The sequence below is a fragment of the Cnephaeus nilssonii genome, assembly GCF_951640355.1.
Source record: "Cnephaeus nilssonii genome assembly, chromosome: 5".
Classification (NCBI taxonomy): Eukaryota; Metazoa; Chordata; class Mammalia; order Chiroptera; family Vespertilionidae; genus Cnephaeus; species Cnephaeus nilssonii.
Genome location: NC_137076.1, coordinates 41703290 through 41721119, shown reverse-complemented (window position 1 = coordinate 41721119; position 17830 = coordinate 41703290). Strand labels below are relative to the sequence as shown.

Genomic DNA, 17830 nt, shown 5'->3' with positions numbered 1-17830 from the left:
ATAAAAAACTATTTGTCTGTATTTATGTAGATCTATTGCTAGATTACCTATTATGTTCCAGTGGTCTATTTTTCTGGAATGTTAGCCAACTTTACACTCCCATTATTACTTTGGCTGCATAATAATTCTAAATAACAGTTAGCATTATTTCTATTTGTTTTCAGCTCTTCTAGGTTCTCTGCATTTCCACGGGTATTTTAGAATCAAATTGTCCAAAGCTACACAGAATCATGCTGTTTTCCTGCAATGGAAATGGCATATATCTCCATTTGTTTAGACCTTCTTTAATTATGTTAGCACTATTTTATTTCTTGTGCTCCGATATACATCTTTTATTTCTTTCAGTTTCCTTATTGCACCATGATTTTCAGTAGGATGTTGATGATAAAAGACATCCTTGCTTTGTTCCCAGTATGGGAAGGGCAGTGATGGGGGAAGAGGGATGAAAAAGCATTCGATATTTCAGCATTAAGTGTAATGTTGTATAGTTAAGTATAGTTGCAAAGCTTTTGTAGATGTCTTTACTCAGACTTTAAAAGCTGCCTTCTCATTTAGCTTTGCTGAGAGTTTTAACATAAATGGTTGCTATACTTGACAAGTGCTTTTTTCTGTACCATATTTTTATTATCTTGAATTTTTTAAAATTTATTAATATGATGAAATAAATTGATTGGTTTTTTAATATAAAATCAGCCTTGCATTCTTGGGATAAACCTCACTTGGTCATCCTAAACTATTGTTTTCATATGTTGCTGCATTGGATTTTCTTACATTAGGTTGAGCATTTTTGTATCCATGTTTTTAAGGATTATTGTTTTGTAATTTTATTGTTTTGTAATGTCAGTGTTGTTTTAGTATTAGTCTAATATTGGCTCCATCAAATAAGTTAGAAAGGGCTCATTTCTATTTTCTATAAACCAGTCTGTAAGTCAGTTATTATTTATTCCTTGAAGGTTTGGTAGAAATTCCCAGTGAAACTATGTAACCAAAGTTCTCTTTGCTGACATATTTCTAACTAGAAATCCAATTTTCTCAATAAATATCAGCCTGTTCATGTTACTTGTTCTTTGAGTGAGTTTTGATAGTTTTTGTCTGTCAAGGAATTTAAATAGTAATATTCATGGGCATAAAATTGTCCATAGCACATCTTTTCGTAGTGATGTCCTCAGCTACTTTCAAATTTATAGTTTGTATCTTCTCTGTTTTTCTTTGTCAGTATGGCTAGAGTTTCATCTTATTGTTGTTCAAAGAATAAGCTTATGATTTAATTTATTTTCTCTTAATTTTATTAATTTCTACTATTATCTTTATTACTTTCTACCTACTGCTTGCTTAAAGTATACTTTTCTAATTTATTATGGTAAAAGCTTAAATATTTTAAAATCTATTTTCATTGATTTCAGAGAGAAAGGGAGAGGAAGAGAGAGATAGACACATCAATGATGAGAAAGAACCACTGATTGGCTGCCTCCTGCATGCCCCATATTGGGGATTGAGCAAGCAACCTGGGCATATGCCCTGACAGGGAACCAAACCATCACCTCCTGGTTCATAGGTCAATGCTCAACCACTGAGCCATGGCGGCTGGGCAAAAGCTTAATTTTTTTTTATTTTAGAACTTTCTTTGGTTCTAACGTATGTATTTAATGCTATAATTTTTTCTTTAAGCACTGAAAGAAACTGAGTATTGTAGACAACAAGCTCGCTTGAGGACTGTTTGGGTTTCTCCTGTTTGGGTTTAATCAAAAAAGTCCATATAGTCTTGAAAGCTATTAAGATCAGTAATCAACTTTGTAATGCTGCCCAGTATAAGCAATTTTAGACCAACAATATTTTAAAGCATTTATTATGAATTTCTAAGACATAGTGTATGAGAAATGCAAAAATATAAATATCCATGTGGATACCTAAAAGGCTTAAACTTTTAATTTTATAACTCAATTAAGTTAGCACTTCTAATTTTATATCAATGATTCTTGAAAAATGATAGTGGCCCATGGAACTTTCATAAGAACAATCAAAATGTAAGTGGGATTACAGATTGAATCTAATGATGATAATGAGGAAGAGGAGAAAAAGGATTAATGATAACTATATCCATTAAAATACACATTGCATTAATTGTCATAATAATTAATGTGTGAAAAGGATCTATGATTGTAACTCCACAAAATGTAAATCAGGAGAGTTTAAGTAACTTATACATTGTCCCATGAGGAACAAAGATGACTTGAAACTAAGCCATCCTTACCATCGTGAGATATATAGGTTCATCAACAAGGGAAATGGAGCGAGGGTCCTAAATGTAACAGGCTATCCTTTATTTTCTTAGTGTACAGAAAAGTTAATTACTAGCATTTCCTGGTCACATGCAACATGATATTTGCTCCAAACTGTCACTGCCTTGGCAGATGTATGTTTCTTTTGATGTTTCTCCTCTAATCAGGAACATGGTAAGCCAGAGAGAATAAAGATGCCTTAAATACAGAGATGGAGGAATTAGGTCAGAGGTAAAAAGCATTCACAACTCCATATAGATCCTAGGAATAGTTAACATTCTACGTTAGGTCAGGGACCTCTTAACTTTTCCCAAGGTTTCCTCAAAAGACCAAAACATACCATAAAGTCATCACCACATCGGTATTTCTTTCACATGGACCCCATTGGCAATGGTATAAGCAAACCAATCAAAAAGAGAAATTATAGATTTACTTGATTACAAATCAAACACGGAATTCAGTTTTAATGTAAAATAAATTGGAAACAAAATTGCAGGTTTCCTTCTCACTGTGTCATCGCATGGCAGAGAAAGAACCAGTTCTTCTTATAAGAATATTAATCCCATCATGGGCCCTACCCCCGTGACCTCACCTAAATCTAATTACCTCCCAAATACCATCAGGGCTTAAGCATCGTCATAGACATTTGGGGGGACCCAAACATTCAGTCTATAAGAAATCTCATGGCTTGTATATTACTCTCAGGTAATTGCATATTCATAAATAAATTCACTTGGAAAAATTGATACAAAGTAAAAATGGCTACATTTGTGCAAAGTAAAAATTCTGACCATTTCTTCTTAATAAAAGCTTCTCTCCCTCACCTGCTCCTGCCAGCTTCAGGTCAGAAACCATAATTAGTAAAGAGGGCACGAATGACTTTTTGATCCTTCTTTGGGTCAGTCCCTCATACCTGAGGGCAGTCACACTGAGGCTTCCAAAATTTCAGGAAAGTCTTTTGTATTTAACAGGCATTTTAGTCACACAGCACTGATGCTCTCTGGCCATGGAAGATGTTTCTTTGGGATCTGTGTAGGTTATTAAAATACCTCTCATTGCCAGTAATCTTTCTCCTGAAGTTTATCTCAGTCTGCTCTCAGGGTTCCTATTACTCCTCCTGAAGCAAGATTTGGAGCCAGATCCCTTCAAAAACGACACGACCTGAACGTCCTATTTCCAACAAACTCTGGAAGTGTCATAAATTCTTAGAGTGCAGGCATTGGGAAGTGAAGCCACCCTCCTCACGCAAAGCAGCAAGTTCTATGCAATCTCAGCGTTAGCCTTTTTCCAATGTGAGTCCACTGTTTCCCAAACAATTGAGTATTTTTAAAAATAAAAATAACAAGATTGGATTTTTCTTTTGGGTGGCTGACTTTCCTGGTACTATTGTGTGGTTTGGCAAATGGCTGACAGACTACTTTGAAGATTAATAAAAGAGGAGAGATACCTTCCCATATAGTTTGGTAAGAATCAATATTTTCTGAATTATTTTTTCTTCCTGAACATTTGTTAACTTCTGAAATATATATTACACAGTGAGATCACATCAATTGCTATTTATCAGAACACTGATCAACTTTTACAAGCAAAAGCATAACAATATTAAATTCAGTATCTTTATAAAACTGGGTACTCTTGAGAAATTTAAAAATTACCTTAAAATACTAGGAACATTTTAAAGATGTCAGCTATTTGTAAAGTTAACTACAATATCTTACTTATTCCTTATGATCATGCCATCAAAGCATTTCATTAAAGAAGTAGACAGCTCTGAACCAATTGATATAAAACAAATCAATATATAATGTATTCCTCTGTCTCCTTCATTGCCAGGGAAAATTATGGCTAAATATACAACTAATGTCTGTAAAGAAAACTTCTAATAGTGAATGCCTTCTATCTTTACTATGATACCATAATTTTTTCTTTAGTATTTTTTGAGATTTATACATATTCACTCACTGAATAGCATAAAAATAATATGCAGACATTTGCTTAAAACAGTTCAAGACAAAAATTACCCTGAACAAACTTTAGTTTGGGTAAAATTTCCTTTCACATAGAAATATAGGTCCTGGCCGGGTAGCTCAATTGGTTGGAGACATGCCAAAGTTGTTGGTTCAATCCTGGGTCAGGGCACATACAAGAATCAACCAATAAATGCATAGATTCGTAGGAAAACATATCTCCCTCTCTCTCTCTCTCTTCCTTCTTTCCTCTCTTTCTATCTCTAAAATTAATAAATAAAAATTTTAAAAATTAATATAGAAATATATAATTTCTTTACTATATAGACATACAACTTACTTACAGATTATCCAGCCAAGATTTTATTGAGCTTCAAACTGGCTTTTCTTTAAAATCATATTCTCTTGCTATAAGTTAGTATTAACTAAGAGGAGGGAAAAAGTAAAAGCAGCTAGAACCAAGCATTGTTATAAAGGTAAAATCTGCTGGGAACAGAGCATCATGACATTTTCCATAGCAGTCTTTTGGTGCCTAAAAGGAAGTATAATGGTAGGAAAAGGAGACCATTTTTCTTCCATTAACATCTCAAGAGCACACAGTTCACTAGATAACACTTTCATTGATTTCTTTTATTAAAAGCTAAATAAGTTTTAATCACCCAGAGGAGGCAATTTCTATTTGTGAAATAGACTACTGTGCTTTGAGAGTGCTGGCTGCTTACCTTCCTAAAAATATCAAATTAAAGGAAAGCTGCTGAGATTTTAGAATCACCATCTAAGACCTGCGACATCATTTTGTAGAAATTGTTCTAATAAATCCAGACTCATAGATACAGAAAACAGACTGACAACTGTCAGAGGGGAGGGGGGTTGGGGGTGAGTGAAAAAAGTGAAGGGATTAAGAAAAAAACAAAAAAAAACCCTCATAGACAAAGACACCAGTCAGGTGGTGATTACAAGAGGGAAAGAGAGGTGGGGGAGGTATAAGAGGGTAAAAGGGGGGATAAATGGTGATGGAAGGAGACTTGACTTATGATAGTGAACACACAATACAATATACAGATGAGTTATTATAGAATTGTATGCTTGAACCTGTGTACCTTTATTAACCAATGCCACCCCAATATCCTATATAATAAAAGGCTAATATGCAAATTGTCCCCTTGACCGGGAGTTCAACTGGGAGTTTGACCACGGGGAGGGGACCGCTGGCCAACCCCAATCGCCCCCCCACACCACAACTGGAGATGGGGTCAGCCAGCCAATTACCCTCGGCCTCTCCCCCAGCCAGCACTACCCCGGATCACCCCCCTTTCCCCCCTGATCGGGGCGGGCTGGCCGGACCCCACCCATGCACAAATTCATGCATCGGGCCTCTAGTATTAAATAAAAATTATTTTAAAATAAATAAATAAAAATTAATGTTGAGTGAAATGTAAGCAAGTCCCAAAAGTTGGCATACTGAAGGATTCCACCTACATAAAATGGGAAGGCAGGATAACTTAATGTTGGAGACAGAATAGTGGTTGCCTGAATCAGGATGGCATGGGAATTGACTGAGAATGGGCACAAGAAAAGACTGTGAGGTCCTAGAATGTTCTACATCTTAATCATAGTGATAGTTACATGGGCATATACATATGCCCTAAATAACAGAACTATATTCATATATTTGTGTATTTGCTATATGTTAATTATACTTCAGTAAAACACTATTATCTAAATTTTAAAAATCCATGAATTGCAGTTCTTCACACATTAAATGTCAGCATAACCCCCATCTTCAGTGTGAAATTCAGGACCACACGTGTTCCCTGAGTATGATCAATCACTTAGACCCTGTATTGAATTTGCTTCTCATTTAACCTTTAAAAAATGTGATTGTTTTATTCCCTTGATATTACATTATAAGCATTAAGACTGTTTAACTGTTTATAAGAGACATAAAAATATATGAAAGTAGAGTTAATTTTTAAAAAATGAGACTATAACAGCAAAAGAGAAAAGGACTGAGAGATAAAATATAATGAAAAAAACACTGGATTCAAAGTCAGAGCACTAGTATTCTGGACTGCCAGCTGTTAAGCCAATGACCTTGCATAAATATTGAGTCATCATTTTGATATGCAATATAGAAACAAGAACACTTGCCTTGCCTGATACAGTCTTGCTGATAACTTCAAATTAAATAAGGAACATAAAGGTGTTTAATTGCAAGGTAGCTATACAAATAGTAAGCAGTACAGTGCCTTTTTCACCTCTAGAACACCAATAGATTTACACATTATTATATATGGGACAAGGATATAGTCATTAGATTTAAATGCTATTTCAGGTCTGTAAATAATATACTATTGAATAGAAACAGTGTTATGACACCTTATTATCAGCTAGACCATTCACAAGGAAAGTTGAGTAGAATCTTTGGCAGGCATAAACCACATGGTACCAAGGTTTCTTATCACAGTCTTGTTCCACCAGCTAAGACTAAGCTCCTGGTGAACAGGAACTGAGTCGCCTGTTTGCAGTTCTCCCATTGAATAAGGGTCGGGGACTTTTGTAAAGCTATAAAAAAAGGTGTGTATGTGGGGGGTGGGGGGGACACGCAGTCAGCCTTATCAGCATAGGATACTGAACAAACGAGCTTCAAAAAGCTGAAATGATTATGCAGAGCATCCTGTGAGGATCAGTCACACAGTGGTCACAGACAGGTTACTTGTTTGGGGAGGACACTATTGCAACTCTGCAGGTTTTTTTGTTGTTTTTTTTTAACTTTCTTTTTAGTATATTTCTTTATTGATTTCAGAGAGGAAGGGAGAGGGAGAGAGAGACAGAAACATCAATGTTGAGAGAGAATCATTGATCGGCCGCCTCCTGCACACCCCCTACTGGGGATTGAGCCCGCAACCCAGGCATGTGCCCTCGGCCTGATTTAAACCTGGGACCCTTCAGTCCGCAGGCTGATGCTCTATCCACTGAGCCAAGCCGGCTAGGGCTGCAGGTTCTTCTTATTCACTTTGACTTATGCTGTGCTCTCAGCTCCCGGAAAATCCTTCAGACCAACCTGAGGGTGAAGTGATTGTATTGTGCTTGCTCTCTCAGAGCAGGAGGTCCTGCATGATGGTTCCAGTGTTCTGTCTTTTCTAAAAAGTCACACTAATAAATGGGGAGTGTTGCCTACATTATTCAAAATCCAGCTGGTGTTTCACTCAGAGGAAGGTGTTAAACCTTTTATTTTATTTTTTTTAATTTCTTTATTGATTAAGGTATTACATGTGTCATCCCCTCATTACTCTGCAACCCCCCCCCCCAACTCATGCCCTCACCCCCCTGGTGTCTGTGTCCATTGGTTAGGCTTATATGCATGCATACAAGTCCTTTGGTTGATCTCTCCTCCTTATCCTCACCCTTCCCTACCTTCCCTCTGAGGTTTGACAGTCTGATCCATGCTTCTCTGTCTCTGGATCTGTTTTGTTCATCAGTTTATGTTGTTCATTATATTCCATAAATGAGTGAGATCATGTGATATTTATCTTTCTCTGACTGGCTTATTTCACTTAGCATAATGCTCTCCAGTTCCATTCATGCTGTTGCAAATGGTAAGAACTCCTTCTTTTTTACCACAGCGTAGTATTCCATTGTGTAGATGTACCACAGTTTTTTAGAATAGGATTTCTCAATGAGAACTATTTCATGATGTGAAAGATTTTTATAGATTTAATCTAAAAAAATAAACTCTAAAAATAATTCTAAAAATATTTTAAAAGGTGTAATTATATCTCTATGTATAGTCTATTATTTATTTGGAGAAAGATAATCTGAAGAAGAAAAATTTTTATTTTCTTCTTTTTCTCTATATTTTTAGATCATTAACTCTAAATGATCCAGCTAATACAGAATATATGTGTAAACAATCAAAGTTGATAGAAACTCTACCACTTGGAAATATTTAGTATCTATAATGCTTGTTTTTATATTTAATTATGAATAGCTTTATTTTATATAACATTTTCCTTAGAAACATTATATATAAATGTAATAGTATTAGTACTATATAACATTATATATAATAACATATAGTAAGATATATAGTTTTCCATTATGTATAAGACTGTATGTCATAGGTTTTTTTGTTCTCTTAATTCCAAGCATTTAGTTACTATTTAGATTTCTAATGAGAAAATTACACTGGAAAAAATATGATATAATTAAAAAGAGATGAATAATGTAAGCCCATAAAACTATCTTGGAAATGAAGTAGAACCTCAGAAGAAATGATTTTTCCAAGTAATGTAATTTTAATCAAATATGAGATTTTTGCCTCAAATGAAACCTCTTCAAGAAGCCTTCCCTTGAACTTTAGTTTTCACTTGAAGATTATCTCTTTCCTCCAGATTCCATGGTATTTTGTTAGAGTTTTATGACAAAACATCACTTCTGTCTTTAATTAGTTGTGTATATGTATTGCATTTACATTAGCAAAACATAATAGTATGCAGCACAACCTATTACACATATTAATTGTTCATTTTTACTTTCTAGAAAGAATAATTGAATAAATTGACAGGGGACATAATAAGCTATTATATGTATAGCTAAAATCAATTAATATTTAAAGTACCTTAAATTATGAAGTTAAAAACCTGCATAAAAATAAGAAACTTTGGACACTGGCCTTTTTTTGGCCTTGATGAAGATCAGGTTGGACTTTTTCCATGGTGGGATGGATGGGGATGGGACATTGGAACCCCAGGGGCAGCCTTCTATTTCCACCCAAATACATCTTATCTCACCACAATCTCCCGTACCGTACATGGGTCCATGAAATGCTTTCCTTGTGATCCCATGAAAGAACACGATTTCCGCTGGCAGCATCATTGCTTTCAAATACATTTTCTCTTTTATACTTTAAAACAGCCCTTTGGCTGAGAGCACTCAACAAGATTAAGGTCACCAAGGCAATAAATGGTACTGTCCACACAAAATTTGTCCAAACAAGTCTTCTAACTCTAATTTTCCCAATGAAAAAAACAGAAAGAACTACATAGACAAAAAGAATTTAGTAAAAGGCAGTGACAAATAGCAAAAAAGAAAATCATTTTCACATTTAATGGTATAGCTGTTCTTGCAAAAAAATTAAATCTTAAATTCCTCTGGGATGATAGGTTAAAAAGAAAACACTTGAGGTGGAGAGAACTCAACCTAGGCATTTACATTACAATCAGCTATCCAAACTCAATAGATAAAAAAAGAACCAACCTCTGTTTTCCTAGTAGAGTCTCACATAATGACACAGGTTAGCAAATAAGGAAGATAAAACTCCTGTGGTCTCCTAATGAATAGCTTCTAGAATTGAGGACTGGCTCAAGAGAATTCAGTTTCTACATCATCTCCAATAAACTTGATATTAGAAGTAAACTGGACTATAGTTTGTAAATGCATGCACTCCAGCAAAATAAGGTGTATACCATACTCTTATTTTAATTATATATATCTGTCCATACAGGCATTTAAGAAGAATATTTCACCCCTATGTTCACAGCAGTGTTATTTACAATAGCTAAGATTCGGAAACAGCCCAAATGGCCATCAGCAGATGAGTGGATAAAAAAGCTGTTAGACATGTTCACTATGGAATACTATGCAGATGTAAAATTGAGGGGTCTCTTACCCTTTGGGACAGCATGGATGGACCTGGAAAATTATTATGCTAAGTAAAATAAGCCAATCTGAGAAAGACAAATATCACATGATCTCACTTATTTGTGGACTCTAATGCACAAAATGACTTGACCAACAAAATAAGACCCGAAGCATAAAGGCATGGAATAGACTGACATATGGTGATGTGGGGTTGGGGGGATAAGAAGAGATAAACCAAAGAACTTATATGCATAGTCCATGGACACGGGCAAAAGAGTAGTGAAGACCTGGGGAGGTTGGTAAGGGTGGGAGGAGAGGGGTAAAGAAGGGCAGGATGGGAGACATCTGTAATACTATCAACAATAAAAAATATATTTTTTAAAAAGCATATTTTATTGACATGGTCGTACTTATAAGTACAAAAATATGGCCATATCACAATTATTATATGGTTTCCAGTCTTCTTCAAATAGACAGATTCAGGTTTGTTAATATTAATCAAATGGAATTCAACCTGAATTTAATTACTACTTTTAACTCAAGTGAACAATCTTCCAAAAACCTTTTCATAAATATCTTGGTATTGGCATATTTTTTGAAGTAGAAATTATGGTCCAGTCTTCCTCTCATTAATTAATTAGTTTTCTACCATTAGGCAATGGGCACAGGAAACCTCCCTCTGCAGCTAAGATGTTATCGCTGCGGAAGAGCTGGGTAAATGCCTGAGTTCTCAAGGCCAGTAGAGCTGTTTGCTGTGGAAAGGCATTTTTCCCAATGTTTCTGGGCACGCTGAAAACAAACAAGGGGAGAGATCCCCTTCTTTAATAAATTTTGACTGATAGTTCTCATGTGCTGAGTGTGGTCATATGGTGCCTAGTCCTGGCTGGCTCTGTCTGAAATAACAGACCGTGTGGTTTGAAAGCCTAACTTAAATGTTCTGCCATTTTATTATTGGCAAGAGACAGAATTTAAATGAAATGTCAGTCAGGTTTGTATGTTTTCCTCTGCAGCTGCAAGCTTCAGCTAAAAATTCTCTACCCTAACTACATCATCTAGATTTTTATGAATCATATAATCTAAATTCAAGCATTTCAATTTTCTTTCATATTTCAGGGCCCTGATGTATAAAAAAAAAAGCTGTGGTGGCAAGTAAAAAAAAATTAAATTAAAAAAAAATAAAAAAACACACAATTATAGTGGAAAATAAGGACAAATAGGTAGAAATTTCTCATAAGAGCCATCATAAGTCTTTAGGTATATTTTTCCTTTAAGTACTACCTCTCTACTGAACTGTACACACACATCCTATCTAATAAAGAGTGAATATGCTAATTGACCCTCACACCATCGCAAAGATGGCAGTGCCCACAGCCAATAAGGGGGGAATATGCTAATTGACTGCCCCACCCTCAAAGATGGTGGTGCCCACAGCCAATAAGGAGGGGATATGCTAATTGACTGCCACACCCTCAAAGATGGTGGCGCCCACAGCCAATAAGGAGGGAATATGCTAATTGACTGCCCCGCCCTCAAATATGGCGGCACCCACAGCCACAAGATGGCGGCGTCCAGTCCCCTCAGCCCCGCCAAGACAGCAGGTGCGATAAGTCCAGGCCCGCCCCCAGGGAGGCCCGGCCGCTCTGCGTGCCTGCCTCCAGAGTCCCCCAGTCCCTCAGTCCCCCAGACGTCCAGGGCCAGCCCAAGGTGCAGGCAAGCCTAGGATGTCGGCTGTCCAGCTGCCCAGGGCTGGCCCAAGGTGCAGGTAACCAGGGCCAGCCAAGGCTTGTGCTGCCTCCCACCCCTGAGGGCTCCTGGACTATGAGAGGGGGGAGGCCAGGCTGAAGGACCCCCCCCCCCCTTCAGTGCATGAATTTTCATGCACCAGACCTCTAGTGAAAAATAAAGGAAAATATTTTTTCCAACTGGAAAAAAAAAAGCTGTGGTGGCAAGTGTCACCTCTAATTCATATATATAACATAAAGGCCCCCAATAGAGTTCTCTTTTCAGTTTCTATGAAATAGTATCCAATTCCTAAAATGCTTATTGTTTATTAAGAAGATATGTATTTGCCCTGGCCAGTGTGGTTCAGTTGGTTGGAACATCATCCCATACACCAAAAGGTCTCAGTGTCTATTCCTTTTGAGGGCACGAATCTGGGTTGCAGATTCTGTTGGTGGTTGGGGTGGATGTGAGAGGCAAACAATCGATGTTTCTCTTTCTCTTCAATGTTTCTCTCTCCTCGCTCTTCCTCTCTCTAAAAATCTATAAATATATCCTCAGGTGAGCATTTTTAAAGAAAGAAGATATATATTTATTTATCACATTTTCCTATTACTGGTTCGTGTATCTACATTTTCTAGATGAATAATAGATACCAAATAACAGAGAATAGATTTTTAAAATTCAACCAAATTTGCTCTCTGCAAGTAACACACAATTAACTTTTTTTTGTTTGTTTCTCAAACATTTTTTAAATTTTTCAATTATAATTTATACTCAATATTATTTTGTATTAGTGTCAGGTGTATAGCATAGTGACTAGACATTCTAATATTTACAAAAGGTTCCCTTCGGTATTTCCACACCCACCTGGCACCACATGTATTTATTATAAAATTATTGACTATATTCCTTATGCTCTACTTATAGATACATGTGTGCATCTTAGAGCAATTTAAACACGTAGAATGTACTTATGTACTTTTGTTTTCATTTATTGGAAAAAAAGTTAAAATCTTTTGTGCAAGTTAATGCAATCTCTTTCTCATGAACTCTTCCCACCAGGCGCAAGGAACCATCTTCCCGGCTCCCAATTTCAACCCCATCATGGATGCCCAAATGCTAGGGGGGGCGCTCCAAGGATTTGGTAAGCCTGATCATTTCTATCATCTTTTATAATAATTACTTTTTGCTTTACCTTGTTTTAAGACTGTAATATGGGTATAAATATCTGATGTCTAACAGAAGACAAACAACATTTTTTTAAAGCTGGGCAAAGAAATAGAATAAGAAGAAAAATAATAGACTAGGGGAATAATGGTGAAGAGGTTTGTCTCACTCAATTGCAAATTTGATCATGACATGTTTTTGCCTTAAATCCTTAAATGTTTCATCACTAACTACTAAATGAAATCCCGAGCCCCCCAAAAAACTCATTCTGGCATAAAACATCCTTCTTTGCCCTTGTTTTCTTTCTAGCCTGTTTCTTTTGCTACTTCCACTTCCAGCTAAATCAAACTTCCTGCTATCCCCGAAATTGAAGCTGCTTTTCCACATCTCTATAAATTGGCCCAATAATCCCCCTCCCTTGAATGCTGTTTTCTCCTCCTGTTTAATTTACATCCAAATTTTCTTCCTTCAAGAATCTCCTCAAATGAGTCTTCCTCTTTGAGTCCTTCTTTGGGAACTCTAAACACGACCAGATACGCTGAACCCTGGGCACCCTAATCTCATTGTACGTGTCCCTTTTATCTCCCTTGGGTCCCTGAGCTCCCAGAGCTTTGAGTCTGGAGTGCAGGTGACTAATAAAATGGATGGTCAATGAATGAAATTAAAGTTTAGAAAAGGAATATATGGAGAAGGGAGGAAAGTTGTTGGGGTCTTTTAAAAAAATTATTTTTAAGATATGGTATGGTGCTGTTAAACATCCATATATTTTTGTTAAGCAATAGCTATTCTAAGAAGACTTGCGGTGAGCATGAAGATAAACATTGGCAACATTAAAGAAAATCCTTGCATAAAACATGCACAGCCTTTCATAAGAAAGCAATCTCTTAACTTTAAAGACAAGGTCACCTTCATGAGAACTGGATTCACTTTGTGTTTTATTCACTAGCAGAACCCCTTAGGAAAATAATAAAGGACTTTAAATGTGTTCTCTAAAGTCGATTGAGGAGTTTGCAATGCTGTCAGGCCTTTTAAAATATCAACAGTCACTAGAAAAAATAAAGAGATAACAAAAAGTTATGGATTAACTTTTTATTTAGGAGAGTACTTTTTGCTTTAAAACTGTAGATCAGAGCAATCTATTCATCGAATAAAATTTTCTTTGCTCCAGTTTCAATTTTCCTGCCACTGTAATTTTAGGGACATAATATGGATTCATTGTGACCACAGCCATTTTTTTTTGTTTGTTTGTGAGTGTTTTAGGCTGAAGAAATTGAGGAGGTTTTGGTTTTAATTGCAATGTCCACTCAAGCAAGCCAGAGGACAGACACAGCTCAAAACGCTTTAAAAGTTTATCTGTTCTAATGACCCTGGCAAAGTGCAGCTATAAAAGACAACTACTAATGTCTTCCTTAGTAGCTGTGATATTTTGTCCAGGTTTATTAGGATATAAATGACAAAAAAGATCTGACATATAACATATATACATTTAAGGTGTACAACGTGATGATTTGAAACACTTATAAATTGCAAAATAACTTACAGAGTAAAGGTTAACACATCCTTCACCTCACATAATTACCATTTTTGCTGCTGTTATGGTGAGACATCTAGATTTACTCTCTTAGCAACTCCCAAGTATGCAACACAGCATTGTTAACTAAAGTCACCTTCTGTACATTAGATCCCCATAACTCATTCTTCCAATTCCCCCACCTCCAGCACCTGATGTTCAGCTTTTTTAGATTCTATGTACAAGTGATATTATACAGTATTTGTCTTACTCTTACTCATTTTACTTAGCATAATGCTGTCAAGATACATCCAGGTTGTGCAAATGGCAGGATTTTCTTATTTTTTATGACTGCATAATACCTCACTGTGTGTGTGTGTGTGTGTGTGTGTGTGTGTGTGTGTGTGTATACTTATGTATATACTAGAGGCCCGATGCACAAAATTTATGCAAGGGGCTCTGAGGGCCGAGGCAGCAGCCCCGGTTGCCGCCCCGGCCCTCATAGCAACAGCCCTGGATTCATCCGGAAGGTCTTCAGGGAGGACGTCTGGTCTAATTAGCATATTGCGCTTTTATTATTATAGATCACATTTTCTTTATCCATTCATCTATTTATGAACTAGTAACCCCATGCATGAAATTCATGCACATTAAAAGGGAATTAATTAGAGGAAATATTTTAATATTGCTATTTGCCCTTTCTCTATAACAGAAGTGTCAGAGATGAAAGAAAATTAGTAAAATGTATATGAAAATCTTCCTCCTGTCAGAGTCTAGGGTGCGCCACGGGAATCAGAGTCAGGTCCCCGCCCACCCGCGTGCGCCTTGAAATCACATAACACCCACACCCGGCCAGCCACACCCCCATTGGGCTAGATCCAGACCCAGCCGGCTCCACCCCCGTTAAGCCCCTCTGGGTGGCGGGGCATGGCCTGAGGTCCCCTGGTCTGGGCCTGGGGGCGCGCCTTGAGGTACCCTAGCCTGGGCTAGGGGAGATGGCCTAAGGACCCCCGTCAAGCCCTGTCGGGCAGGGGCGTAACCTCAGGTCCCCGGCCTGGTGCCAGGGCAGGGTGCATGACTTGAGGTCCCCTGGCCCGGGCCGTGGTGGGGGGCATGCCTTGAGGTCCCCCATCAAGCCCTGTGGGCGGGGGCACAGCTTCAGGTCCCATGGCCTAGTGCCTGAGCGTGGTACACAGCCTCAGGACTCCCAGCCCAGTGCTGGGGCCGGGGGTGTGGCCTGAGGTCCCCTAGCCTGGTGCTGGAGCAGGGAGTGTGGCCTGAGGTCCCCTGGCCAGGCACCGGGGCAGGGGGCATGGCCTGAGGTCCCCCAACCTGGTGCCAGGGCAGGGGGCACAGCCTGAGGTCCCCTGTCAAACCCCACCAGGTGGGGGGGGGGGTTGCAGCCTCAGGTACCCTTCCCTGGCCCAGTGTTAACCAGCCTCAGGTCCCTGCTGATTGCTCCTTAAGGCTCGTTATGGGAACTTGGTCTCCACTGTGGGCGCAGCCATCTTGTATTACAGAATTTCTGCCTCTGCTGTGGGTGCAGCCATTTTGTTATGGCGTGACGGTCAGTTTACATATTCCCTCTTTATTAGATATGATACCTAAGTGATTTTCATATCTTGGCTAATGTGAATATTGCTACAATGAACATGGGAGTGCAACATCTGTACAGTGTAGTGATTTATATTTATTTGGATAAAAACCCAGAAGTAGGATTGCTATATCATTTAGTAGTTCTCATTTTAATTTTAAAGAAACCTTTATACTGTTTTCCATAGTGGCTGTACCAATTTACATTCCCACCAAAAGTACACAAGGATTCCCTTTTCACATCTCTCATCTTTTTTATAATAGCTATTCTAACAAGTGTGAGATGATATCTTGTGCTTTCAATTTGCATTTTCCTAATTGAGTTTGAGCACCTTTTCATGTATTTGTTGACCATTTGTGTGTCTTCTTTGGGAAAATGTCTATTCAGGTTCTTTGCCTATTTTAAATCTAATTATTTGGTTTTTGCTATTGAATTATATGAGAGCTTTATATTTATTTTAGATACTAACTCATTAGATATATGATTTGCAAATATTTCCTTCCAGTCTGTAGGCTACTTTTTCACTATGTGGATTATTGAAATAGAAAAAAAAAAAAGAGAAAACTTATTGATCTGTACATGAGGCTGTCCAGAATATGCTAAAGTAATATGCATGCTAGAAAGTTAAGGAAAAGCAAATAAATTTGTGAATTCATGAGATGATAACTGATAATAATAATAGTAAAAAGGGTAATGCTCAGCTTTCTTTTGAAAGTAGTGCTAGCTGGCTTGCATCTTTTTTCAAAAGATGATACTGCATAAAAACTGTTAAACTTTCAATGAGGCAAGCCCTGCAGATCAGGAAGCTGCAGAATACCTCCTTAAGGTATTCTTTAAAAATGCCTTCTAAGTTTTATACAGGAGGAGTGTATGTGGAAGAGAGGATTTCCGATGCTGATTGGGCTGTTTTACAAGGACATTGATGAACAAGCATATACATAATGTAATTGGCATTTCTGCTAACAAAAATGCTGTGACCATAAGGTCATAGAAACCTAACCCGATATTTTTTCCAGGAGCAACAATTCAGCATTTACTAATTTGATGTTCATCGTGACATTGTAGAAAACTACCACAAATAATAGGAACCAACTCCACATCATAAAAGTCTATAACTTGCTATGGTTCATTGTGCCAGGCTTTTCTGCTGAAAATAAAAATTATTTAGAAATTCTTGTCCTAATGCAATAAGGCAAGAAAGAGAAAAACATAAGATTATAAAGAAGAAATCATTATTATTTACAGAGAATATTTTATGTATCTCTCTCCCAAAATCCAAGGTAGCCAACTAAAAAGTTATTAAAAATTATGAGTTGAATGATTTTCCTGAATATAAGCTAAACATAAAATTCAATAACATTTCTTTATTTAAGTAATGATGTGTTAAGAAACAAAATAAAAATAACTTTAAATGTCCATAGAAAGGCAAAAATAAATAATTTTAACAAAAGTAAGTTTGTCATTTATATAAATTATACAAATCTTTACTAAATCTTTTAGGAAAAACAAACAAATAAATAATTCAGCAGATATATCTTGTTAGTGACAGAAAGACAACTCTTCTGAATTGATTCCAGAGTATAAAATATAAAGTTATTTTAATTAAATTTTAATAAAATTCTCCTGAAATATATCTGGAAGAATAAATGAGCAAGAATTGATATGAACAGGTTGAAAAATAAAGAGTAATTCAGAGATGTAGGTTGTGTATAATCTCAACAGAACAACAACAACAAAAAGCACAATTAATAATTACATAAATGGGCCCTAGCTGGTTTGGCTCAGTGGATAGAGCATCGGCCTGAGGACTGAAGGGTCCCAGGTTCGATTCTGGTTAAGAGCGCATGCCCGGGTTGCAGGCTCAATCCCCAGTAGGGGGCGTGCAGGAGACAGCCGATCAATGATTCTCTCTCAGCATTGCTGTTTCTCTCTCTCTCTTTCTCTCTGT

General features: G+C 37.1%; 1 protein-coding gene across 1 annotated transcript in view; it reads left to right on the top strand.

Moving 5' to 3' along the window:
* Positions 1–12655: 12655 nt before the first annotated feature.
* Positions 12656–17830, top strand: part of ANXA10 (annexin A10) — a gene marked incomplete at both ends in the record, with an annotated part of 42922 nt that continues 37747 nt past the window's right edge. The window contains one exon of the mRNA XM_079770246.1: positions 12656–12755. Coding sequence (XP_079626372.1) covers positions 12656–12755 — 100 coding nt within the window. The remainder of the gene's footprint in view (positions 12756–17830) is intronic.